General features: G+C 34.1%; 2 protein-coding genes across 2 annotated transcripts in view; one reads left to right on the plus strand and one right to left on the minus strand.

The window, feature by feature from the left end:
- LOC129807505 (CAD protein) overlaps positions 1-27,987 on the plus strand; it is a 36,461-nt gene that overhangs the window by 2,695 nt on the left and 5,779 nt on the right. Inside the window, exons 2-5 of the mRNA XM_055856803.1 lie at positions 786-1,609; positions 4,948-7,665; positions 7,735-7,839; positions 25,280-25,867. Coding sequence (XP_055712778.1) covers positions 786-1,609; positions 4,948-7,665; positions 7,735-7,839; positions 25,280-25,867 — 4,235 coding nt within the window. The remainder of the gene's footprint in view (positions 1-785; positions 1,610-4,947; positions 7,666-7,734; positions 7,840-25,279; positions 25,868-27,987) is intronic.
- On the minus strand, positions 7,792-19,273 carry LOC129807524 (uncharacterized). Its single transcript, XM_055856853.1, has 4 exons — positions 18,676-19,273; positions 13,489-13,626; positions 11,565-13,410; positions 7,792-8,692 (listed from the first exon to the last, which is right to left on the minus strand). The coding sequence occupies exons 1-4, from the start codon at positions 19,056-19,058 to the stop codon at positions 7,964-7,966; spliced, it is 3,096 nt and encodes a 1,031-aa protein (XP_055712828.1). The 5' UTR covers positions 19,059-19,273; the 3' UTR covers positions 7,792-7,963.

The raw sequence follows: 27,987 nt of genomic DNA on the forward strand, positions 1-27,987 counted from the left end.
CTACACATTGGGAAAATTTTTCGTCAAAAATTGCGTTTTTGACAGAAATTTGACGTTTCCCCCTACAACGCTGCAGGGAATTTCCTTCAAAAATGCGATTTTTGACAAAAATTGCTCCCAATGTGTAGAGGCCATTAATCGTTGCTAACTATTGCGTGAGATTCTGAACAATTCCACCTATTTATTTATCTAGTAAAAATAAAATCTTCCATTGCTTCAGTGAAATATGCTAATATATATACATATTTTTTAAATATGAAAACAATGTGCTCACACACCATGAAAATCATGAAAATATTTTCTGATATTTTTCTTCTTCTTGAACCCTTTAAAGACCATTGTGTCAGCAGTGACTTAAAAATAAAATTAGTCCTAAGTCTAAATAAAAATAAAATTAGTCAAAGTCATGTCCTGTAATAATAAATCAAGAGAAATGATTTTTTCTGACCCCTAATTTTATACCCTCTCGTCCAATGGTTAATCGTTGCTAATTATTTCGTGAGATTCTAAACAATTCCACCTGTTTATCTAGTAAAAATAAAATCTTCCATTAAATGAATGCTTATATATATTTTTTTTAGTAAGAAAATCATTGATCGTATTCAAGTGCCTTCAATTGGGAATTATGGTGTCTGAGCGAAACTGACGAATTTAGTGTTACAAAATATTAGGACTTTCTAGAACATTAGAAGTTCATAACTACGTTTATCCTATAATTTTGTCTTTCATTTCACTGAAAGGTTTTTTAAAGTAAATTTGACCGCAGCTTTTTCGTGTTCATTTAGGCCGTATTGTACAGGGAAAAGTCGATGGAGGAACACATGGCAAATCCTTTTCTGATCCTAATGTTACGAATTTGGTGGAGATGGTGTCAGTTAAATCCGTTAAAACTTACAACGAACATGGAAGCCCTCGTATTTGTGCTATAGATTGCGGTTTGAAGTATAATCAAATTCGATGTTTGTGCAAACGAGGAGCACGTGTGGATTTAATTCCTTGGAATCATCCTATAAATCCCGACGAATTTGATGGACTATTTCTGAGTAATGGACCAGGTGATCCATCTGTATGCAAGGACACCATTGCCAATATTCGTTCCTACCTCAACAGTGGAAAAACCAAGCCTACTTTCGGTATCTGTCTAGGACACCAATTGCTGAGTTCAGCAATAGGGTGTAAAACAATGAAGATGAAATATGGAAATCGAGGAGTAAACATTCCATGTCTCCATCATGACACGGGCAAATGCTTCATGACTTCCCAAAATCACGGATATGCTGTCGACCCTATTACATTGCCATCAGATTGGGAAGTTCTTTTCACAAATATTAACGATCATTCTAATGAAGGTATTGTTCATAAGAATCTGCCATACTTCAGTACTCAATTTCATCCGGAGCATTATGGTGGTCCTGAAGATTTGGAGATTTTATTCGACGTTTTTATTGACTTGATCAAATCAAAAAATAAAACAGCCAAACAATGTTTAATTGATAAAATGGCCTCTCCAATACCACCAAAACTAGATCGCCCGACAAAAGTATTAATCCTAGGATCTGGGGGCTTATCAATTGGGCAAGCTGGTGAATTTGATTACTCTGGATCTCAAGTAAGTATAAAAATTTTATACTTTATTTAAAAAAAAAACTTTATAAGGCATCGTCATTGATTTTAATAATGAAGGCAGGATGCAAGTGTTTCTTGAATGGTAATCCTTACATTACGATCTTTACATTAGTCAAACACAACATTTTTTGAAGATTGTGGTATTAATTAAGTTGGACATGATAACAACGAAAAAATCATTTTAGTTTTTTAATTTCGTCATTGAAAAAAAAATTAAAAAAACATTACTTTACCATAAGCCCAAGCTAATGGTAATTGAAATTCTTTTCAGACATCTTTAACGAAAGTGCTTTAAACTCTAAATATCTAAAAATTTGAACATGAAAACGCGTCTACTCCAATTAAGCTTTTCCTAGAGCGACTTTTTTTTAAATATTTTTTTTTATTGTTTATTATTCCTCCTAACACTGTGAATCAAATACGTGATACCAAGTACGTCTGTTAGAGTCGTGCCACCTGTTTAAAAATCTGGTCTTGATTTCGCTCATATACATCCCATATACGGGGAACCCCTCCTTTCCCCACATGGTAATAATCGAGCCAAATTGATAAGTTTTTAGTGACTTTACAAGGAATAAATTTAAGGAATCTAAATACATAAACATGCGTTTCACTTTCATAATACTCCTTGACCTCTATAAACTAATCTCCTAGGACTATCATAACAAGTGAACCATGAACGCTTTTCATTTGCAGATACATATGTTTTACAGATAAATCAAATAAAAAACACCCTCAGACAATAATACATTAGTTTTAGACAAATTGTAGTTCTTACTAAAAGACTGGCTCCTGGTGGTCAAGGAGTGGAATGAGGTAGAAACGCATTGCAGATGCAGATCCGGTGGTAGTCACATAAAGCTAAACTGACGCGTAATTTCATCCTCTATAACTCTTGTAAACATATCAAGCATCTACGATGAAAATGAAGTATATTTTTTAAAGATTTTTTGATAAAGTGCACCTAAAATGGTGCATTTTTCTGTGTTTTTTCCATCCTCTAGTAATTTTCCCACTTTAATAGAGCATTTTATATGTCAAATAACTATGCCTAAAAGTTAGAGAATTTAATATTCTTTCATATCTTTTTGGTTTAAATTTTCTATCCTAATTCGTTTATTCACAATAATTTTTTTTACTTTGCGAATTGCTCTCGACCGGATACTAAAACTTTACTTCCAACAAACTTATCAATATTACTAATCCACTATATTTCTTTTATCCTTTGACCACAAATAATATTAATTACGCGAATTATTATGAATATTATGAATTAATCACGAGTATAAGAAGAACATCATAACTTACTCTCGTGGGAGCATGGTAAGGAACCTCCACGTGTATTTAGGGCTTTTTCGGAACTAAATCGGTGCTCCTGGACAGTCCCCGGGGACTGACTAATCCTTCCACCACGAGGCTAAAAAAAAACACAAACACCTCACTCTCGTCCCCGTACGTGCACACTGGTCGTTAACCCTTTATGGACGAGAGCGCTAAAAATTGAAGGTCAGAAAAAATCAAATTTTCTGACTTTTTAGAGCAAAACGAAACTTTTGAGGATCGTAGAAATTTTGATTTTTTAGGACACCGGTTTTCCAGTCGTCTTTAAAGAGTAATTGTTATAAAATCGAAATTAATGAGCACTTTCAACATGTTAATTTGCTGTATTCAAATTAATTTAAGCAACCACATTAAACTATTTTAGTATATGAGAAAATTAAAACACGGATTGACCTTTGAGCTTTTCTCTCCTTTACTTTCCCTACGACGTTTCGGAGGCTTATTTCCTCATTCCTCAGGTATGGAAATAAGCGTCCGAAACGTCGTAGGGAAAGTAAAGGAGAGAAAAGCTTAAAGGTCAATCCGTGTTTTAATTTTTCCATAATCCAATAGTGACCGAATTCTTATTTTAGTATATTTAAACTTGTTTTATGGACCAAATATTAGTTTCTATCAATTAATTTTAAAGAAAATCTATCAATTCAATTGATTTTTAACACAAAATACCACATTATATTAGTAATTAATGTGCAAATTAATTTGATTTTGCAAACTAAAAATCATGCCAAAAATTGTGTTGCATAGAATAATCGAATTTGTACGCAGATTCCTATCTGCAGGGACACCGATATATGTATATCTCGGTGGCAGCCAAAATCCCGAAAGCCAAAATCCCGAACGCCAAAATCCCGAAAAGGCCAAAATCCCGAATGCCAAAATCCCGCATTTTTAAAATCTTGAAAGGGATGAAATTATATGGAGGAAAATGTTTAGAATAATTTTCCAAGACACAGAAGATTTCCCTTTGCCTCCAGCAAGCGCGAGTGAAATCGTGGGAGTAGCTATGACACTTTTAAGAATTCGGGATTTTGGCTTTCGGGATTTTGGCCCATTCGGGATTTTGGCTTTCGGGATTTTGGCGTTCGGGATTTTGGCTTTCGGGATTTTGGCTTTCGGGATTTTGACCGGGACCCGTATATCTATACAATACATCAATATAAGATTACAAATTCATTCATTCATTTTCAACCGCTTATCCCTATTGGGGTCGCGGGCCCATGACATCCGAATTAGCAGCCCACGCTTGTCGATCCTCCACCACTTCAGGAAGATGTTCGGGTTCGATCCCGAGGCGCTCCCACGCAAGATTCTGAATTTTATTCAGCCACCTTGTCCTAGGTCTGCCTCGAGGTCGAGATCTCCAATGGCTTGCATAGCTTTTCTGGGGAATCTTTCTTCATTCATGCGTTGAACATGTCCATACCATCGAAGTTGTGATCTATCGAACCGAAGAAGCAGCTCCTCGACTCTTAGTTCCTCACGAACGGCTAAATTCCTCACTCGACGAGTGAGGAATTCCTCACTCGACGAGTGATTCCCTTAACCGCCCGGAGGTATCTCATCTCGGCAGCTTGCACTCGCGATCTTACCCTTTCAGTCATTGTCATTACCCAAATCTCATGACCATAGATGAGAATAGGAATGAACACAGCTTTAGAAACCGATAATTTAGCCAATCGACTAAGCTCGACCTTCCTCAGCACGCTTCTGCCAAGCTCCCTCATTACTGCAGAAACCTGACCGATTCGCGAGGAGAGTTCTGCCTCCATCCTACCATCACTCGTGAATAACACCCCGAGATACTTGAACTTCTCCACCTGTATCAATGAGACTCCATTAACATGAAGAGTGCATTCCACAGATTGTCGGGAAATCACCATTACCTCCGACTTACCCACGTTTACCTTCATACCTGTTTCAGCACAAACATTTACAAATTGAACATTACAAATTGAAATTATAAATTTTATATAATTCCAGGCCATAAAAGCTCTTCGCGAAGAAAAAATCCAAACAATCCTTATAAATCCAAACATTGCGACTGTACAAACATCTAAAGGGATGGCCGATAAAGTGTATTTCTTACCACTAACGGTGGGCTACGTTGAACAAGTAATTAAAGCTGAGAGACCATCTGGTATTCTTCTGACTTTTGGTGGACAAACAGGACTTAATTGTGGCGTAGAGTTAGAAAAACTTGGAATTTTTAAGAAGTACAATGTGAAAATACTTGGAACACCAATTTCATCTATAGTTCTGACGGAAGATCGAAAACTATTTGCTGACCAAATGGATATGATTGGTGAGAAAGTTGCACCATCAGAAATTGTATATAGTGTGGAAGAGTGTCTTGAGGCTGCGAAGCGTTTGGGATATCCTGTAATGATTCGAGCTGCCTTTGCACTAGGTGGTTTGGGATCGGGATTTGCCAATACTGAAGAAGAACTAAGAAATTTAGCTAATCAAGCTCTTGCTCACTCAAGTCAGTTGATCATCGATAAGTCATTGCGTGGATGGAAGGAAGTTGAGTATGAGGTTGTACGAGATGCTTATGATAATTGTATAACAGTGTGCAACATGGAAAATGTGGATCCTTTGGGTATTCACACAGGTGAGAGTATTGTTGTTGCACCATGTCAAACTTTGAACAATCATGAGTGGAATATGTTGAGAACCTGTGCTGTTAAAGCCATTCGTCATTTGGGTGTTGTGGGCGAGTGTAATATTCAATATGCTCTTAATCCCAATAATGATGAATATTATATCATCGAAGTCAATGCCAGATTGTCAAGAAGTTCTGCACTAGCCAGTAAAGCCACAGGATATCCCTTGGCATACATTGCGGCCAAATTGGGACTTGGAATACCTCTACCAGAATTGAAAAATTCTGTTACAGGTGTAACGACAGCATGTTTCGAGCCAAGCTTGGATTATATAGTGGTAAAAGCTCCTAGATGGGATTTGGCAAAATTTGCCAGGGTAAGCAAAAAAATAGGAAGTAGTATGAAAAGTGTTGGTGAAGTGATGGCAATTGGGCGAAATTTTGAAGAAGCCTTTCAGAAAGCCCTAAGAATGGTCGATGACTCTGTACCGGGTTTTGATCCTTACTTGAAGCCTGTGAACGATGAAGAATTAATGCAACCAACCGATAAAAGAATGTATGTTCTTTCAGCGGCTCTGAAAGAAGGATATAGTGTGGAAAAATTGTATGAATTGACAAGAATTGATCCATTTTTCTTATCAAAAATGAAAAATATTATTGATTACACCACATTCCTCGAATCACTTACCAGTAACAGTTTGAAGCCTGACATACTTATTGGTGCAAAACGTATTGGATTTTCCGATAAACAAATAGCCAAATCGATCAAAAGTACAGAATTAGCAGTAAGGAAGTTGAGAGAGGAAATGAAAGTGCATCCAATTGTCAAACAAATAGATACAGTGGGTGGAGAATGGCCAGCTGCAACAAACTACCTCTATATGACATTCAATGGAATTGAAAACGACATCGATTTTCCCGGAGGATATACAATTGTTGTAGGATCTGGTGTTTATCGTATTGGGAGTTCTGTGGAATTCGATTGGTGTGCAGTAAATTGCTTAATGGAATTGAGAAAAATGGGCATTAAAACAGTTATGATTAACTATAATCCCGAAACTGTGAGCACAGACTATGACATGTGTGATCGTCTATACTTTGAAGAAATTTCATTTGAAGCTGTAATGAATATTTATAAATTGGAAAATCCTGATGGTATAATTCTTTGTGTGGGTGGTCAATTGCCCAATAATATTGCAATGGACTTGCATTTGGCACATGCTAAAGTATTGGGTACAGCACCTGAAGCAGTTGATAGAGCTGAAAATCGTTTCAAATTCTCACGCATGCTCGATACAAAGGGAATTTTGCAACCACGCTGGAAGGAATTGACTAATCATGAAGCTGCATTTGCATTCTGTGAAGAAGTTGGGTATCCTTGCCTTGTCAGGCCATCATACGTATTGTCTGGGGCTGCTATGAATGTTGCCTATTCTAATAATGATTTAGAAGCATACCTTAATGCCGCTTCTGAGGTGAGCAAAGATCATCCAGTTGTGATTTCTAAGTTTATAATGGAGGCGAAAGAAATTGATGTTGATGCTGTAGCATGTGATGGAGAAATACTTTGTCTAGCTGTATCTGAACATGTTGAGAATGCTGGTGTACATTCTGGTGATGCCACTCTTGTAACACCACCACAGGATATTAATGATGAGACTCTAGCTAAGATAAAAGAAATTGCTAAAGATGTTGCATCTCTTTTGGATGTATCTGGACCTATGAATATGCAACTTATTGCAAAGGATAATGAACTCAAAGTGATTGAATGCAATGTTCGTGTCTCACGTTCATTTCCTTTTGTTTCGAAGACGCTTAATCACAACTTTATTGCTACTGCAACGAGGGTCATCATGGGAATTCCCGTAGAGCCTGTGGACGTTTTAAAAGGATGCGGAAAAGTGGGTGTTAAAGTACCACAATTTAGTTTTTCACGCTTATCGGGTGCTGATGTAATGTTGGGTGTAGAAATGGCCTCAACTGGTGAAGTTGGATGTTTCGGTGACAATCGTTACGAAGCGTATCTCAAAGGAATGTTGTCAACAGGTTTTCAGATTCCAAAGAAAGCAATCCTCCTCAGTATTGGTAGTTACAAAGTGAATATTACAAAAAAAAATTACATTTAGCTTGATAAGATTTTCACACTACGTTTTTTTTTCATTCAGCACAAAATGGAACTTATTTCATCGGTTCGCACTCTTTCAAAAATGGGCTACAAGTTGTTTGGTTCAATGGGCACTGCCGATTTCTATGCCGAACAAGGAGTAAAAGTAAGTTTTATTTATCTTTTATTTAATATAATACATTCCTATTTTCGAATGATTTTACGTATCGTGTGAATTAATCTAATGGCTAATGTCATTTTACCCAGCTTCCCAACAAATCACAGTATTTTCATATATTTCCTAGAATAGCTGCTAAATTTGCACTTGTTACCGTTGAATCTTCAGTGAATGATTCGTCATTATGTATGATAATCTCATCATGACATCCACTTGTCCTTTCCTGGATAATTTTTAAAATTCCATTTTTGTGAAATTCATGTTTATCAGTGTTATTCTTCTGATATGTGTAAACTTCAGCAACTGTAACATTCGTATTACCATCACTGTATTGTTGACTATATCTCTTGGATTTTAACAAATTTGTAGGACAGTCTGAATTATCTTCCTCTTTCCATTTATCATTGTTTGACCATTCAAACGTATCTGGGGATATTGGTAGGGATGTTATATTCTTGTAGGGTAAATTGTCACAATCTTCTGTAACTGATGATTGCTGTTGACAAGTTAGTAGTTTTCGTACACGATTCCTTTTGGGTGGATCAAGAGTACTCTCTCGGCGTGGTAGAGCTGGTCGATCTCTGGGAATGTCTTGAACACTTGCTTGTTCAATTTTTACATGCATAGAAGTTATTTTTTGTGAATATTCTTCACCATCCCACTCATAACCATCTATGTAAAAGAGTCTGCAGAGACGATCAGCATGTTTCAGATACATTGTACCTTGATTGAGGCTCCGAAAAGTTAATGAAGCAACATGTGCCATTTCTATATAGTGGCTGATAAATAATTTCAGCACTACATTTCGTCTAATTGACATCATATTTTTTTGGATAATGAACTGAAATGAGATAAAAATAAATAAATAAATCATACAATCTTAATGGTCTCAAAGTTTCAATTTTTGCCATTTTTTTTTGTCTAATTCTTTTTGGAATATGTATATGTTAGAGAAGGCTTTCTGGCTTTGAACATTTCTTATTTTTCCAATATTTCTTTAATAAATCTGAAATGTACGGCAATATATTATTTTAATTTAATAGTAAAGCTTAAATCACACAATTGCTGAAAAAATAGGTCAAAATATAGGAAAATATGAAGTTTTCAAAGCCAGTATTTCGCGATTCTACTACGAGTATTCTGCGATTCTTGACATTTTTGTTCGCCTCTTTTCTCGATTATTTTACTTTTTACAAAACTAAAAATATTTAACCCTCTAATGTCTGTTTCATTAATACACAAAAAAGCAGTAAGATAATTTTTTCTAGACTTGGTTCAATCAACTCAAAAATACCATCCGTTTTTCATTATCTCTTTTAGTTTAGGCGCAAAATACGACAATATAAAAAAATGTTTCAAACTCTTTTCGCTCTTAAAATTCAAATTTATTTTTATTTTTTTTGAATTCTATTAATTAAAATTTACAGAATACAGTGCGCGAAATTCAAATAGGTATATCGAAATTGAAATAGGTATGTGGGTGGTCGGTGGGTCGGATCAACTTAGTATTATTATGTCAAGAAGAGGTCTACCCAACATCCATTTTTATCGTAGTGACCCGCATTCACTGTCGTCCGTGCGTGCATACTGGCCGTTAATTCAATTTCGTGGTATGAAAAAGTGCGAAATTCAAATAGGTATTTTTATTTTTTAATGTTTCTAGAACCATTCTTTAATAAGAAATGGTTTATATTGACAATAAAATGATCAAATCTGTCTTTTTATTCAAATTGGAACCTTTCAACAGTAGAAAAATTTTATTTGAAAACTAGAATTTGTGATTGATAGAGGCCATAAGCTTTTATGTAATGAAAACAGCTTAATCAAAGTCTCTAGGGGAATTAGTGTAAAAGTGAAAGCTTTTTTCGAAGAGGATGAGTCGTTTGGGTAACATTATTTATCAATTCTTCAAGAAATAGGACTCCTAAGGACGAAAATACTGCACTTTCAAAGGTAATACCATGTTATCTGATATGGAATTGGTACAAATTTATTGCGAAGCGGTGACTTTTACTTATAAAACCTCTCAAATACTGGAAGGATATTGTAGTACCAATCACTACATGTCGCATCCGACAAATCCTGATGACTACAAACTGCCTACAGTGAATAAAACCGCTAAAGAAACCATTACTTAAGAAGCACCATTTTGCCGCTCGATTGGAATTCAGAAAAAATAGATTTCTTTGGACGACAAGTGACGGAATATTATTTTTTCGGATAAGAAAAAATGTCAATTTATAACAATCTGTCAAAATTTGCCATGGAAATTTTTTTTTTGCCAAATTTCAATCGAGCGGCAAAATGGTGCTTCTTAAGTAGTAGTTTCTTTAGCGGTTTTATTCACTGTAGGCAGTTTGTAGTCATCAGGATTTGTCGGATGCGACGTGTAGTGATTGGTACTACAATATCCTTCCAGTATTTGAGAAGTTTTATAAGTAAAAGTCACCGCTTCGCAATAAATTTGTACCAATTCCAAATCAGATAACATGGTATTACCTTTGAAAGTGCAGTATTTTCGCCCTTAGGAGTCCTATTTCTTGAAGAATTGATAAATAATGTTACCCAAACGACTCATCCTCTTCGTAAAAGCTTTCACTTTTACACTAATTCCCCTAAAGACTTTGATTAAGCTGTTTTCATTACATAAAAGCTTATGGCCTCTATCAATCATAAATTCTAGTTTTCAAATAAAATTTTCCTACTGTTGAAAGGTTCCAATTTGAATAAAAAGACAGATTTGATCATTTTATTGTCAATATAAACCATTTCTTATTAAAGAATGGTTCTAGAAACATTAAAAAATAAAAATACCTATTTGAATTTCGCACTTTTTCATACCACGAAATTGAATTAACGGCCAGTATGCACGCACGGACGACAGTGAATGCGGGTCACTACGATAAAAATGGATGTTGGGTAGACCTCTTCTTGACATAATAATACTAAGTTGATCCGATCCACCGACCACCCACATACCTATTTCAATTTCGATATACCTATTTGAATTTCGTGCACTGTAGAACGACATTTCTTTGAGTAAAAAACAAATTTATAGTCAGATTGCTTTAAACCGGCATTTTTCTTGAATTTGGCAATGAGATTTTTTGCACAAAATTTTTTTCCCACTTTTTCTCTAACCTGTCAAGCAAAACTGGGGATAGCAACTAAACGAAGAGTCAGAATTAGGTCAAACTTTTAAAAGATGTCAGAAAAACTATGACCGAGGACACTATAGCAATTTTAAATAAATAAAACCATTAGTGTCGTAGAAAAAGCGATTTTTGTAGTGCTACTCTGGAGTCACTCCGAAACGTTAGATGGTATAATATATATATATATATATATATATATATATATATATATATATATATATGTGTGTGTGTGTGTGTGTGTGTGTGTATTATATATATCAATAAATGTAACTCTGTAATATATTTTAAATATGGGACCTATGCGACACTTCCCTAATTTTCAAAATATGGGTGCAATTAGTCACATTTATTGAAAAACATAGGAAAAATTTAGTCATTATAAAGCTTGGGACCGTGCAATTTTGCTCAACACACAATAATTTTTGTTTTAAAAACATTCCCTAAGTATTATTTTACATTAAATAATTCAAAGGTTTATTGTACACCTAAATGGAAGTACATAAATTCTTTAATAAGTACTATAATGAGAAAAAGTTATACATGTTAAAAATATCTTACGTCAATATCAATGGTTTCAGTCGATGGTCGTCTTTTTGTTCTCTCAATATTTTCGAGAATTTTCTTTTGTACAAATTTTACTTGTTTTGTTCGTCGTCTCTTATCAGGGTCTTCATTGATTTTCTTATAATATTCTTCCATGTGACAGTCGACAATAACATTATCATCTGAATTTTCCAAATCACTATCTCCATCGTCAAGTGATTTTTTGGCTGCATCTTTTAATTGTTGATGGAATTCAAATTTCTTTGGATCCTTCCTGATCTCATGTGGAGATTCAGATTTCATAAGAATAACTACAGGATTTTCAACAATAAGACATTTATATAATTTCTTGAACTTGAATCTTGGATAAAAATCCTTGGAAAATCTAACATTTCTCATTGCTCTGATAATATACATAACTGGGTTTTCAGTGATACGAAAAATTCTTTTATGCAATTCAACGAGAATTTTTTGTGGTATATTTTCCAGAAGATTCCTTCGTGGTATAAAATAATCAGGCAATCGTTGAGACTTAATTCGATTAAGAAGTGACTTTAGAAAATCCATAAATATTGAGCCCAGAGAATATTCTGACCATAAAACTGTATTTTCACAGTGCCAAAAAAGATGAGCACGCAAATGTTCCATAGTGAACATGTTCAAATTTTTATCAATGTGTGGCTCTATGTAACATTTTATCAGTATTTTCGTCATCATGTAGATTTTTACTTGAGGATTTGATAGTGAATTCACCAAATAGCGTTCAGCATTTGGAAACACAAGTTTCCACTCTAATTCACGTTGGAGATTTTGTCCAACTTTTGGCATATATCCTATTGGTATAACGTGACAGTCCATACGAATAATGTGATTAATCATCTCTTCCGTAGGCCATGTATTCCTATTGCGATTCATAGTATTCTCTTTAATGGCACGCAAACGATTTCGCCACTCTAGAGCTTCGGCTGGCCATGGACATTGAATTGCAGGAACAATTTCCCAATCATGTTCTCCCATTTCACTATATATCACAGCACCCTTCCATGTGGCTTTTCTTAGTTGTTGATGTGTTATCTTGAGATTCTCAGCTAATTGTTCCTGAAACATCTGTATGAAGTATCCCATGAAAGCTTTTGAATTGAGATACTGTCGCATATCATAAGGGTCATCCTCTTCAATTTCAGTTGATACGCTAGATCGTTTATCATCAACATATCTGGAATAATCAATGTGTTTCAAAGCTACTGCAACATCTGTAAAACATGTAACTGGTAATGATACTGTGCTGAGTGGCACATCAGATGAACTACTGCTTCTCATTGTACAAAGTGGTCTATGTGTATGGAGAGCAGTTATATAAGCATAATCATATTCACTGCTCGATGGTGATGTACTCGTCGATGGTATATTTGAAAAACTTAGCGCTGTACCATTAATTAAGGGTGTTGTTGACAAACAAAGAAAACTATTCCGCGGTTTCTTACTATTCATTGTTTGAAACGTATTACAACGGACTTTATGTAATCCATCCACAGATATATCACTTTCTTCTATTTCGCTTTCACTGTCGTTACTCGAGAATGATTTTGGGTGTGAAATAGTCCGATGTTTGATGGTTGCATTTGTTATATTCACTTTATCAACTGATTCAGAGCACTTCAGTCGGACAAATCCCGCATGTCGTACAGGTGGATTCATTTCATTTTCTTTAGATTCATCTAATTCCAATTTGTAAATAGGCGCATCAGTAATAAGGCTGTATGGTGAAGTCACTCCAGGATTGGATATTTCAATGTTGTCATGAACAATATACATAGTCCTTGTGTTGAATCGACTGTAAATCTTTTTTTGTTGGCCATGCCTTTAATAATAAGTACATTTAGAATTTAAAGTAAAAGATATTATTATGGCATTGAATTTAAATAAGTATGATCCTTACCTCGGCACATATATAATTCTCTGGTCAATAGCGTCACACAATTCGTTGGGCATCAAAGCACTTTTGCTATGCTGACACAGTTCGACAGTTTTTGCATTTTCCAGATCTCGGATGGCTTCACGAGCCCTCCATAATTCACTAAAAATATAATTGGAAAATAAGATAAGATATTCCAATGGGTAATGGGAAATAAATCATGGACAAAAATTGGGACAGGATGACCTCCATAAAGACCACATTGTATGCTCCAAGTGTAATTACCAACTCCGTTGTTGTCAACTAAGAAAAGTCAATGGGGTCAGTGTAGTGTTTGTATACAACAATCAACTATTAGGATTATCAAATTTTGCATGTCAATAACATTTTCAAGATAAATTTCCCTATTATATCAACGATATAATAGGGTATTCATTATGTGAACTCTAATTCAGGCTTTTGAATTCTATAGGAATTCAAAAAAAATTGATTTATTGAGGGCAAATCTTTTCTTTTTTTCTTTTACAGATTTAAGATAAGATTTCTTTTACAGATGAGAATCCAAGAAATTTATTTTCTGAACAATTAAAAAAGGGGGATTATTTCGAGGAGTTTAATTGTTGAATCTTTAGTTTTCTTAGGGGCGGGCTATTAATTAGGCGGAAGGGCCCCTCTTTTCGATCTGCTGGGATAGCAATTAACTTGCTCGGTTTAACATTTCTTGATGTGTTAAAGTAATAATTTTATTGTTTTACATATTTTGCATATCCAAAATTAATTTAACTGAAGTAAATAATTTCTCTAAAATATTACACTCATTGCTGATTTAAAAAATGCGAATTCTATCAATTACATTAAGAAGGAAAAAGTTATCTTGTCCTTTGCGTGGTCAACTGTTAAGGCAGACATAAGTAATTGGAAAATAAATTTGCAATTTTGTGTTTATGAAATAATTATCATTGCGCTATCTTGTTATGCATGTCAGATTTTTTGTATACAGGTTTTGCGAATACCCTTTCAAATATACAAACACATTTGTAACTTTCGACAAATAAAATTGATAATTGATATGAAAAACTGTACAAGTATGGTTGGTCATGTTTTTTTGGACGTGATGGTGTGTTGTATACATGCTTTTAGAATTGTGTAAGAAGTTCAACCGAAGGAACTCAGTAGGAATACCACTAATAATCGGAAAGATACCTTCATTACAGCTACTTTCGACACAAACCTATAGGGTAAGGGCTCATAATTTGGTCCAGTCTGCTTATAAGCATCGATGTTCCAAGTTTGACATGCGATATTTTCAATACTAATTGACTTTTTTTTTGTTACTCTCTTTTCATAAGGGTTGTTTAGAAACTTGTCAAGCTATTTATCGTCTTATTTTTACTAAAATTAGTTTTAATACGTTTAAAAATGAATTGATATGTAGAGGTGAATTTGACTCTTATTTTGGACAACTTGGCTGTAAATTTGGACAGCTAATCCGCCTCAACAGGATGTCCATTGTTCTTAATTTCATGAACCAATCTTACCAAGTCCTCTTCCTGTTCATGTAAGGGAAACGTAGAATGTCACAAGAAGCTCGGAGACTTTACATATCATTCATTAAAATGAGTTGACTTCGGTACACCATGTACGTGCGGATTCGCTCATTCCCTGGCCTTTCCGGAAGCCTTTCAAGGCATTTCTCGCTACATCTCTTTCGTAGAGATGATACTCCTTTGTTTCTCCAGGCATTTGTCCAACCTAGTCATCACAAAAGCTAAAACTTCACGAAATTTCGTGAGAAAAACACCTGTCCAAAATAAGGAGTATCACCTTACTGGTAAATGTCTTAGAAAATTTCCCGTTTTTCACACGAAAAACGTAATTCACAAGGCAAATCTCACTTCAGGTCAAATGTACAAATCACCACTAACGTGAATCAACACAATATTCAATGAATATTCAATAATATCACTCAAAAAAAGCGAAGAAGCATTGTTAGTACTTCATCACAGCTAAATAAGACTGAAGTAAACACGAAGTTCTGTCTTATTCTCGTAAGCAATTGCTCACACTGAATTTTCAACAAAGCAATTTCAACTCAAATCATATTCAAAATTTAACGTATTTAGTGTTAAAATCTTCCAAAAAGAACAAATATTTAGATAGAATTCATTATTCATTAAATATTGGAATAAAAATTTATAATTTTAATCAATTTATTTGTTCTTTCCAATTTTATCTTCAAAGTGTCCCAAAATAAGAAACTGGACAAAATTATGAGCCTTTCCCCTTTATGATTATTGATTTAGATAAAGGACTTTCCGCAAGAGGAATTCTGTAATTCTTAGATAAATATGTTTTTCATATAATGAGTTACTTAAATTTCTATATAAGTCAAGTAATCATACGATTAATTGTGATTTATAGTCTTATATTCTTACATTATGTGCTTCATCCAATTTGAAGAGTTCGATATTGGACGACAATAAATGTGAATTATGATATCATATTTCGGTTGGAGAATTTTATTTGGAATATATACTCAATGTATTGATAATTGATATATATATATATATTAGATGAGTTCATATATTCTGTCAGTAGAAGAGGTAAAAGTTTGGAGTGGTATATCTCAGCTCCTGATGAACATAATTGGATGAGTGAACTATTGTTGAAAAGCTTGGCTCATTAGCTTTTAGAATCTGGTATAAGCAATATACTATGGGTAAACCATGGTCATCCAGAACCACTTATGTTGAAGAAGACATTTTTTGCAACGTCATTTTTGGCCATCCACTGCTGGGACCAAGAGTGTCCCACAATTCTAACACATGGACTATTTGTTAGAGGAAATCAAAAGGTATAATTTGTGGAAGAAACCTTTTTTTGGACATCTCAATTTTTTTTATTCATCGACTTTTGCAAGAATTTTGAAGTATTAAACGCAAGGAAAAAATTACAGAAACCCTTCTATCCCATTATCTGGACAAACTGATGAAGATATCGACTTGGAATGTTCTGAGTATCCCCCCATAAGTTGATCCAAGGAATCCAAATGTCACTTCAATTTCACACCAACGTCTATCCTTCCCCTCCAGAAACCACTCTTTTACGAATATCTCAAGAACCAGACCATCGATGCATTTCATTTTTGGATATGTTTAAAGAGTGTCCTAGCGGATATTTCATCCGGTGTTTGAGTATTGGTGTCTGAGGACGAAATGTCCGCCTTGGCAATGTCAAAAACATATCCAAAAATGGAAAGGATCGATGGTTTATTTCTTGAGATATTCCCAAAAGAATGGTTTCTGGAGGACAAGGAGTGGGATGATAGGCAAATGCGTGTGTTATTTCGATTCCTTAGATTACCTTTTGGGGGGGGGAGGGTACTCAGAACAATCAAAGTCACTAACTTTGTCTCTTTGGTCAGAAAATTGATCAGAAGAAATAGAAGGGATATTTCAGGGATAGAAGGGTTTCTGTATTTTTTTCCTTGTGTTTAACATTTCAAAATTCTTGCAAAAGTCGATGAATAAAAAAAAATGAGATGTCCAAAAAAAGGTTTCTTCCACAAATTATACCTTTTGATTTCCTCTAACAAATAGTCCATGTGTTAGAATTGTGGGACACTCCTGGTCCTAGCAGTGTATGGCCAAAAATGACGTTGCAAAAAATGTTTTCTTCAACATAAGTGGTTCTGGTTGACCATGGTTTACCCATAGCATACACTGTGCGACACGTTGTGGGTGTCTTTGACGAGAGTGCCAAAACTTGTTAGAGGGTCATTTAAGGACCTCAAATTTGCAATCTGTTTGTCCGGGTCACCTCTAGATTTTTTTGGAAAAGCATTTTTTGTTTTTTGCTGTTTTATAAAATTCAAAAATTCATATCTCCGGTTCTAATTATCCGGTGGTAGTCACATAAAGCTAAACTGATGAGTAATTTCATGCTCTATAACTCTTGTGAACATATCAAGCATCTACGATGAAAATGAAGTATATTTTTTAAATATTTTTTAAAAAAGGGCACCTAAAATGGTGCATTTTTCTGTGTTTTTTCCATCTTCTAGTAATTTTCCCACTTTAATAGAGCATTTTATATGTCAAATAACTATGCCTAAAATTTAGAGAATTTAATATTCTTTCATATCTTTTTGGTTTAAATTTTCTATCCTAATTCGTTTATTCACAATAATTTATTGAAAATAAAATGCATTATTATAAAAATAAAATCTCTTATTATATATAATTATTTGGTATCTTTGTCTAACCTACTGAAGAGCATTCTCTTTTGCACTCTCGCTTACATATTTCACATAAAAAGAGGCGAAATGAAAAAAAGAGACGTATATAGAAATAAAGAGAGAAGAATAGCTTTTTGGCATTCATAACAGCTATTCTTCTCTCTCTATTTCTAAATACGTCTCTTTTCTTTCATTTCACCTCTTTTTATATGAAATTTGTAAGTGAGAGTGCAAAAGAGAATGCTCTTCAGTAGGTTAGACAAAGATACTAATATAATTATATATAATAAGAGATTTTAATGCACTTTATTTTCAAGAAATTATTGTGAATAAACAAATTAAAATAGAAAATTCAAACCAAAAGAAAATGAAAGAATATTAAATTCTCTAACTTTTAGGCATAGTTATTTGACATATAAAATGCTCTATTAAAGTGGGAAAATTACTAGAAGATGGAAAAAACATAGAAAAATGCACCATTTTAGGTGCCCTTTTTCAAAAAATCTTTAAAAAATATACTTCATTTTCATCGTAGATGCTTGATATGTTCACAAGAGTTATAGAGGATGAAATTACGCATCAGTTTAGCTTTATGTGACTACCACCGGATAATTAGAACCGGAGATATGAATTTTTGAATTTTATAAAACAGCGAAAAACAAAAAATGCTTTTCCAAAAAAATCTAGAGGTGACCCGAACAAACGGATTGCAGATTTGAGGTCCTTAAATGACCCTCTAACAAGTTTTGGCACTCTCGTCAAAGACACCCACAAAAAGGTAAATTTTGTCGCACCGTGATATTGCTTATACCAGATTCTAAGAGCTAATGAGCCAAGCTTTTCAACAATAGTTCACTCATTCAATTATGTTCATCAGGAGTTGAGATATACCACTCCAAACTTTCGACGTCTTCTACTGACAGAATATATGTGCTCATCTAATATATATATATATATAATCAAAATATACATACCTTTCAAAATTTCCAAGAAATTGGATAGAAAAGAGAACTTGATTAAGAATGAAGATTTCACTATCGCGACTCAATTGATTTTGCATTTCTTTTACATGATCCAAATATTTGGATTCACTATTTAAGTATAAATCTTTTTTCTTGTCAGGCAAAATTATTGGAGGTTTAGGTGTTTTTAAATCTTCCAATTTTTCTTTATTTTCAGGACACTTGCTCTTTTTTTTCTTTTTATCATTTTTTTTTATTTCTTTCCTTCTCTTCTTCTCTGCTTTCTCTTTTCGTTTTTCTGCGTCACGTAGGCGCTTCCGGATTCGGTTTTGTCTCAATATCTCCTGTTCCATCGGATTATTAGGAAGTTTGTGCTTCGAACTTGTTTTACCCATCTTAACTTTATCACTAGAAAATGTATTATTTCTAGAATGCTAATGTTTAGAATGCTAATTTTTTAGAATGCTAATGTACTTTCGGATTCAAATATGTATTAACATTATTTAAAAATATTCTAACGCTTTTTCTATATTTGCGATTGTGAGCAATAATAAAGTAATGCTGTCACATTTAATTTAATTTTAAAGAAATTGCAGAAAAAGACAGGAATTGTTATCAGAATTCACACGATACTGTTTTGAGTGTTGAAGAACGACTGACTTTATCACCACTTTCAATTTAGTTCGATACTGAAAGCGAGCGGGTTGTTATCTTTTTTGTATACTTTATTTTATTGACTAATTGTTTTATCATGAAAGACTATCACACGTTGAATTGGGGAAATACAAATCTAATAATAAAATTCTTATTTTCTCATTATTATATAATGTTAATTCCAATTCAGCATTTAAGACTGAAAATGGAAATAGAATACATAAATTATAATTATGATTGCAGTAAGTAAATCTTTTTAATCTGTTTTTTACTAGATTTATATTACTAGATCCGCATTGTAATTTACGTAATTCATTGTAATTAGGTGTGATTCTTTCATAATCACACCTATTGTGATACTCCGATTTTCTAAAAGTGCTCCGATCGAGCTGAAATTCACAGGGTATATGTTTTGAACATCCCTGATGCCAAAAATGAGTCCGCCATTTTCGGGTCCGGCCGGCCGTCCGTAGTACGCAATATCTCCGGTTTGGAAAGAGATATCTTCATGATTTTTTTTTAAATATATCTACTTGCGCGTACGATAATTTCTATGTTTTTAGATTTTTGAAAAACCGGTTCTAAACCGGTTTAAAACCGGTTTTTATAGTTTATCTCGAAACTGGCTTATGCAATTTGAATTATTTTATGTTCATGTTGTAGCGCTACTTGAGTAAACCAATTAAAAAAAAAATTGGAGATTGCTCCATGATTTCTCGAGATATTTCAAGTTAAAGATTGCAATTTTAAGAAATTTTGCTCGTAGCGTCAGGTGGGGAAAAAAGCGGGAGAAGCGGCGTCACACATGGTATTGCGCCATTTCTCCCTCTCTCTCACTCCCTCTATATGTAGATATATATATATATATATATACAGTGGAGGAAATTTAAATAGTCACAGCTTTGCAAAAAGTTCGTACCAAATCCTTATCACATAACATGGTAATACCTATTAAAGTACCTTATTTTCGTCCCTAAGAGTCCTTTTTATTGACGAATTGGCAAATAATGTTTCCTGAATTACTCATTCTCTACGTAATAGCAAGTATTGTTAAGCCAAGCTCCTTAAAGCCTTTTATTAGAACGATTTTATTATTTAAAATCTTATGGCCTCTATCAATCAAAAATTCTAGTTATTAAATAAAATTTTCTTACTGTTGAAGGCTTTAATTTGAAGGAAAAGACTAATTTGATCATTTTATTATCAATATAAACAATTTCTTATAAAAGAACGGTTCCAGTAATATTAAAAAATAAAAATACCTATTCAAATTTCCCCCCTATTTGTACCATAAATTCGACTAATCGACTGGTATTCACGCACGCACGAGAGTGAGTGCGGGTCACTATGATAAAAATGATCCTTGGGCAGACCTTTACTTGGCATAATAAAACTAGGTTTGTTGGACTAACCCCACACCCACACCACCCCCTTTGAAAAAATACCTATTTAAATTTCCTCCACTGTATATATATATATATATATATATATATATATATATATATATATACATACATACATACATATAAACATAGTATATATGTTTATATATACCAGCGGATTTTCGCGGGTCGCGAATGTTTTCGCGGATTTTCGCGGGCCGCGAAATTTTCGCGGATTTTCGTGGGTCGCGAAATTTTTCGCGGATTTTCGTGGGTCGCGAAATTTTTCGTGGATTTTCGCGGGTCGCGAAATTTTTCGTGGATTTTCGCGGGTCGCGAAATTTTTCGCGGATTTTCGCGGGTCGCGAAATTTTTTGCGGATTTTCACGGGCAGCGAAATTTTGCACATATCAAGGCTGAAAGTGGCTCTAAATGGATGTAAAGTTTGAGGCCTCTATCTCTCATAGTTTCCGAGATAATCAACTTTAAAGATTTTCAGACACTTTTATGCATTTCTCGTCCAATTTTCTTAATTTTCCAGTGAAATTTTGCACATATCAAACCTGAAAGAGGCTCTAAATGGATGTAAAGTTTGAGGCCTCTATCTCTAATAGTTTCCGAGATAATCAACTTTAAAGATTTTCAGACACTTTTATGCATTTCTCGTCCAATTTTCTTAATTTTCCAGTGAAATTTTGCACATATCAAACCTGAAAGAGGCTCTAAATGGATGTAAAGTTTGAGGCCTCTATCTCTAATAGTTTCCGAGATAATCAACTTTAAAGATTTTCAGACACTTTTATGCATTTCTCGTCCAATTTTCTTAATTTTCCAGTGAAATTTTGCACATATCAAGCCTGGAAGAGGCTCTAAATGGGTGTAAAGTTTGAGGCCTCTATCTCTCATAGTTTCCGAGATAATCAACTTTAAAGATTTTCAGACACTTTTATGCATTTCTCGTCCAATTTTCTTAATTTTCCAGTGAAATTTTGCACATATTAAGCCTGAAAGAGGCTCTAAATGGATGTAAAGTTTGAGGCCTCTATCTCTCATAGTTTCCGAGATAATCAACTTTAAAGATTTTCAGACACTTTTATGCATTTCTCGTCCAATTTTCTTAATTTTCCAGTGAAATTTTGCACATATCAAGCCTGAAAGTGGCTCTAAATGGATGTAAAGTTTGAGGCCTCCATCTCTCATAGTTTCCGAGATAATCGACTTTAAAGATTTTCAGACACTTTTATGCATTTCTCGTCCAATTTTCTTAATTTTCCAGTGAAATTTTGCACATATCAAGCCTGAAAGTGGCTCTAAATGGATGTAAAGTTTGAGGCCTCTATCTCTCATAGTTTCCGAGATAATCAACTTTAAAGATTTTCAGACACTTTTATGCATTTCTCTTCCAATTTTCTTAATTTTCCAGTGAAATTTTGCACATATCAAGCCTGAAAGTGGCTCTAAATGGATGTAAAGTTTGAGGCCTCTATCTCTCATAGTTTCCGAGATAATCAACTTTAAAGATTTTCAGACACTTTTATGCATTTCTCTTCCAATTTTCTTAATTTTCCAGTGAAATTTTGCACATATCAAGCCTGAAAGTGGCTCTAAATGGATGTAAAGTCTGAGGCCTCTATCTCTCTTAGTTTCCGAGATAATCAACTTTAAAGATTTTCAGATTACTTTTATGCATTTCTCGTCCAATTTTCTTAATTTTCCAGTGAAATTTTGCACATATCAAGCCTGAAAGTGGCTCTAAATGGATGTAAAGTTTGAGGCCTCCATCTCTCATAGTTTCCGAGATAATCAACTTTTAAGATTTTCAGATTACTTTTATGCATTTCTCGTCCAATTTTCTTAATTTTCCAGTGAAATTTTGCACATATCAAGCCTGAAAGTGGCTCTAAATGGATGTAAAGTTTGAGGCCTCTATCTCTCATAGTTTCCGAGATAATCAACTTTAAAGATTTTCAGACACTTTTATGCATTTCTCGTCCAATTTTCTTAATTTTCCAGTGAAATTTTGTACATATCAAACCTGAAAGAGGCTCTAAATGGATGTAAAGTTTGAGGCCTCTATCTCTCATAGTTTCCGAGATAATCAACTTTAAAGATTTTCAGACACTTTTATGCATTTCTCGTCCAATTTTCTTAATTTTCCAGTGAAATTTTGTACATATCAAACCTGAAAGAGGCTCTAAATGGATGTAAAGTTTGAGGCCTCTATCTCTCATAGTTTCCGAGATAATCAACTTTAAAGATTTTCAGACACTTTTATGCATTTCTCGTCCAATTTTCTTAATTTTCCAGTGAAATTTTGCACATATCATGCCTGAAAGTGGCTCTAAATGGATGTAAAGTTTGAGGCCTCTATCTCTCATAGTTTCCGAGATAATCAACTTTAAAGATTTTCAGACACTTATGCATTTCTCGTCCAATTTTCTTAATTTTCCAGTGAAATTTTGGACATATCAAGCCTGAAAGTGGCTCTAAATGGATGTAAAGTTTGAGGCCTCTATCTCTCATAGTTTCCGAGATAATCAACTTTAAAGATTTTCAGACACTTTTATGCATTTCTTGTCCAATTTTCTTAATTTTCCAGTGAAATTTTGCACATATTAAGCCTGAAAGAGGCTCTAAATGGATGTAAAGTTTGAGGCCTCTATCTCTCATAGTTTCCGAGATAATCAACTTTAAAGATTTTCAGACACTTTTATGCATTTCTCGTCCAATTTTCTTAATTTTCCAGTGAAATTTTGTACATATCAAACCTGAAAGAGGCTCTAAATGGATGTAAAGTTTGAGGCCTCTATCTCTCATAGTTTCCGAGATAATCAACTTTAAAGATTTTCAGACACTTTTATGCATTTCTCGTCCAATTTTCTTAATTTTCCAGTGAAATTTTGCACATATCAAGCCTGAAAGTGGCTCTAAATGGATGTAAAGTTTGAGGCCTCTATCTCTCATAGTTTCCGAGATAATCAACTTTAAAGATTTTCAGACACTTTTATGCATTTCTTGTCCAATTTTCTTAATTTTCCAGTGAAATTTTGCACATATTAAGCCTGAAAGAGGCTCTAAATGGATGTAAAGTTTGAGGCCTCTATCTCTCATAGTTTCCGAGATAATCAACTTTAAAGATTTTCAGAAACTTTTATGCATTTCTCGTCCAATTTTCTTAATTTTCCAGTGAAATTTTGTACATATCAAACCTGAAAGAGGCTCTAAATGGATGTAAAGTTTGAGGCCTCTATCTCTCATAGTTTCCGAGATAATCAACTTTAAAGATTTTCAGACACTTTTATGCATTTCTCGTCCAATTTTCTTAATTTTCCAGTGAAATTTTGCACATATCAAGCCTGAAAGTGGCTCTAAATGGATATAAAGTTTGAGGCCTATATCTCTCATAGTTTCCGAGATAATCAACTTTAAAGATTTTCAGATTACTTTTATGCATTTCTCATACAATTTAATGTATAAATATCGTTCGAGTTTGTCACAATCCGATTTTGCAACGAAGGAATCACACCTCTATAAGCTGATTTAGGCTTATCACTGGCTTTTATATAAGTAGTACGAGATAGAGCTCACCGTGAATTAGTTTTTCGCATGATCTTTTGGTGCGTACACGACTATTGGAGATCAAATTGATTCATAAATCACAAAAGCGTTTAAAAATCAAAAAATCGGTACTTAATCGAATCATTACCGATGAAGACCGATGCAGCCGAGTTCGAAATTACAATACTTTTCCAAAAAATCCGAATTTAACCAAATTGTTTGAAAAAATGGGCCGTCCAAAGTGGTTGACCTTTAACCTTCAATAATTTGAAATGGCAAATTTCCCGGTCATAAGTATGTTTGTACTACATATTCGCCTGGAATACCTCTAAAAACATATCCGAAAATGAGCTCAAGAATGATATCAAATGCGTATGAAGCTAATTGAGCAAGAAACTCTTCTTGAGTTGGTCTTAAATATGGCTAAAATACTTATTTCAGCCATAAAGAATAAGTAATCATATATTAAAAAAATTAAATTAGACACACTTACAACTAAAGTCCAGAGACGACTAAGTTAGTTCATAGCCAGGTCAGTTCCTGACACATTACAAAATGAGGATTAGCATTCACTGGTATCCACAAAACATAACTTTCCTGGGTTTTTAGGGAGATATTTCTACTGAAATGCACTAATACTCCTCTGAAAGTGAAACTATTTGTAATATCATGTTTCAGTACACGTGCAATAATTACTGTTAATTACAATTATTTGTGAGGTGGAAGCTAACTCGCGACTTAAGCCAATTTAGGCGATTCTAGTAAATAATTCTTGTTGTTATACGTTAATTGTGAAGTAAATTTAAAAGTAATTTCATTTTCAAAGGACTACTAGTGCATTTCAGTAGAAATATCTGCATAAAAACCAACGAAAGTTATGTTTTGTGAGTGCCACTGAATGCTAATCCTCTTTTGGTAGTGTGTTAGGAACTGACTTGGCTGTGAACGAGCTTAGTCGTCTCTGGACTTTAGTCGCAAGTGTGTCCAAGACATTAATCTTTCTCTTTCTAATCTAATTCTAGATTGAACCAGTGCAATGGACTTTTGACTCCATTAATTCAGTTTCTGAGGAAAAGGCTGGTGAATTGAAAGATCTATCACAGTTCTTGGCTAGTGGACAATTCGACTTGGTGATTAATCTACCAATGAGCGGTGGCGGAGCACGACGTGTTTCATCATTTATGACACAGGGATATAGAACTCGTCGCTTAGCTGTTGATAACTCTATACCCTTGATTACTGATGTTAAATGCACGAAAATGTTGGTAGAAGCAATGAGACAAATTGGTGGCGCACCTCGTCTTAAAACTCATACTGATTGCATGATGTCTCTCAACATGATAAAATTACCTGGATTTATTGACGTACATACACATGTGCGAGAACCAGGTAATACACACAAAGAAGATTATAGCACATGCACAGCCGCTGCCCTTGCCGGAGGAGTAACAATGATACTGGCTATGCCAAACACAAATCCTTCTGTGACAGATAGAAAAACTTTTGAAATTGTGAAAGAAATTGCAAAAGCCGGTTCAAGATGTGATTATGCAGTGTATGTAGGAGCTTCATCCGATAATTTCAACACAATCCACGAATGTGCTAGCGAGGTAAGTTACATTAGCGGTGATACTTTCACAACTAAGGCTTCTCTGATGAAATACAATACTGTAAACCTTTTAAAGAAATATCAATAATTTAAATCGGTTTAAGCTGTGATACTTTCATAAACATGGATATTAATACTACTGCGATGCACCTAACCATTTCTAATCGGTATTATGTGTCAGTACTTATTTTCGGTATATTTGGTAATAACTAAGGTATATGTTATACGTATAGGTATATGTACTCTCACTTCGAACGTTCATGCCTTCGAATAATGTTAATTTTCTTTAAGTTTTCTTAAGAGCCTTAAACATTTCTATTAAATATTAGTTAGCTTATTATTAATTATTGATAATTATGTGACAATTATGTGGAAATCTCTTAGGAAAAGTAAGAGAAATTCACATTATTCGAAGGCATGAACGTTCGAAGGGAGAGTACTTTCCCCTATGTTTCGGCTTCAAAGATACCTGATTTTAAAATGACGATGACTTAGCGTGATTTTTTAACCCTGAAACTCAAAACCCTAAACAATATCACCCTGGAAATTGAAAAATTCTTTTCGTAATGCATAATTTGATTTTTTTTCAAAGTTTTTCTAGATACATATGTTTTAAACTATTCTATCCTGTACGAGAATTCTCAAGCCCCTGCTGAATTGCCCAAAACCTACATTCAAAATATATATGAAAATTTCTCTGGATTTGTAACTATTTATGTAGAATATTAGGGCAGAATCACATTAACTACAGTAGACTCTCTCTCAATCGGGAATATGGGGCAAAATGTCATCCGGTTTAGCGATAGAATTGAGCGTCAAAGCCTTTGTAAATTCCTTTGCTCAATTATAAAGAATCACGATAAAATAGGAAGAACTATAGCGAATTAGCTTCATAATTAAATGTGAAACTTCTCAACAAAAGTTGTCGCCCGATTGAGAAAGAGCCGATTGAGTGAGAGTCTACTGTAATAGTAAAGTGCTCACCGTCAGACCGTCAAAGCCTCACCGTCAAAATCTCACCGTAATTTCGTTAATTTACACATTTTCATTTCAATTCTTAATTACCGTATTACCTTACCTCACACTCGGTGGCACTAGATGAAAATTATATAAGAAAATTGAAGAAATAAAACGAAAATTCGATAAACGGTGAGTAAAAAAAACTGTACGAGATTGTAAAGAATCTCAGCTAAAAATTAAAGACAATTGTAACGTGTAGGACAGGTCAGGTGTAGGTTAAGAACAGGTACTTAAACAGGGACACGATACTATGAATTTTACCATGTGAGATCCGTGTTCCAAAAAAGTTGTTATTTTTTTTTGTATAGTGCAATTGTAATTCACAATACTTATTACACGTGAAGTTTTTTGTGGTTCTAGGTGAAATCCGACCTCGTCAGATCGTGCCCAAATTTTGAGTTTACACGTTTTGACACGAATATCATCATATATATGCTGAAAATCGATTGATTTTCGTCCGTCCCGTCCGGAGTAGAAACGCTTCTGGGGAGAAAACGAAAATATAGAGATATCGTCTAGCGGTTTTCGGTGTCGATAAATCGCTAGAAGTTGGTGATGTCAGACCCACCCCCACCCCACTTCCGCTATTTTGAAACACCCCCAAATTTTATTTTCTCTATAACTCAGTCCCTATGGCATCGATTGGGCTCAAATTTTAATGTTATAGATGGGCCTAAGAGCTTTCAGTTTCAATTAAAAATAAATTTAAATTCCCCCGACCCCCTCACCCTACCTATAGGGGGTCAAAAATTCAATTTTCAAATAGTCATATCTCCGGTTCTAATTATCGCAATTTGAAAAATTTTGGTGTTTTGGAAATCTTTCGTAACCCTTATGACACCCCAATATCCGACTCAAATATATATGTATTTCAAGACATTTTTAAATCAAATAATAGTGACTTAAAATAATCCAATATATATTTTTTTTAAATTAAAAGGTAGAGAGAGGTTTCTGAGAATCAGAAATTTAAACATAAAATTGCAATAGAATCTGGCCTTAACAAAACACTTTGCAATAATAACAAAATGTGAATAACTATGTATATATGTGAATTTATATCATAAAATATTTGAGTTACTAATTCCTAGAAATAACTAC

The sequence above is a fragment of the Phlebotomus papatasi genome, chromosome 3, assembly GCF_024763615.1.
Source record: "Phlebotomus papatasi isolate M1 chromosome 3, Ppap_2.1, whole genome shotgun sequence".
Classification (NCBI taxonomy): domain Eukaryota; kingdom Metazoa; phylum Arthropoda; class Insecta; order Diptera; family Psychodidae; genus Phlebotomus; species Phlebotomus papatasi.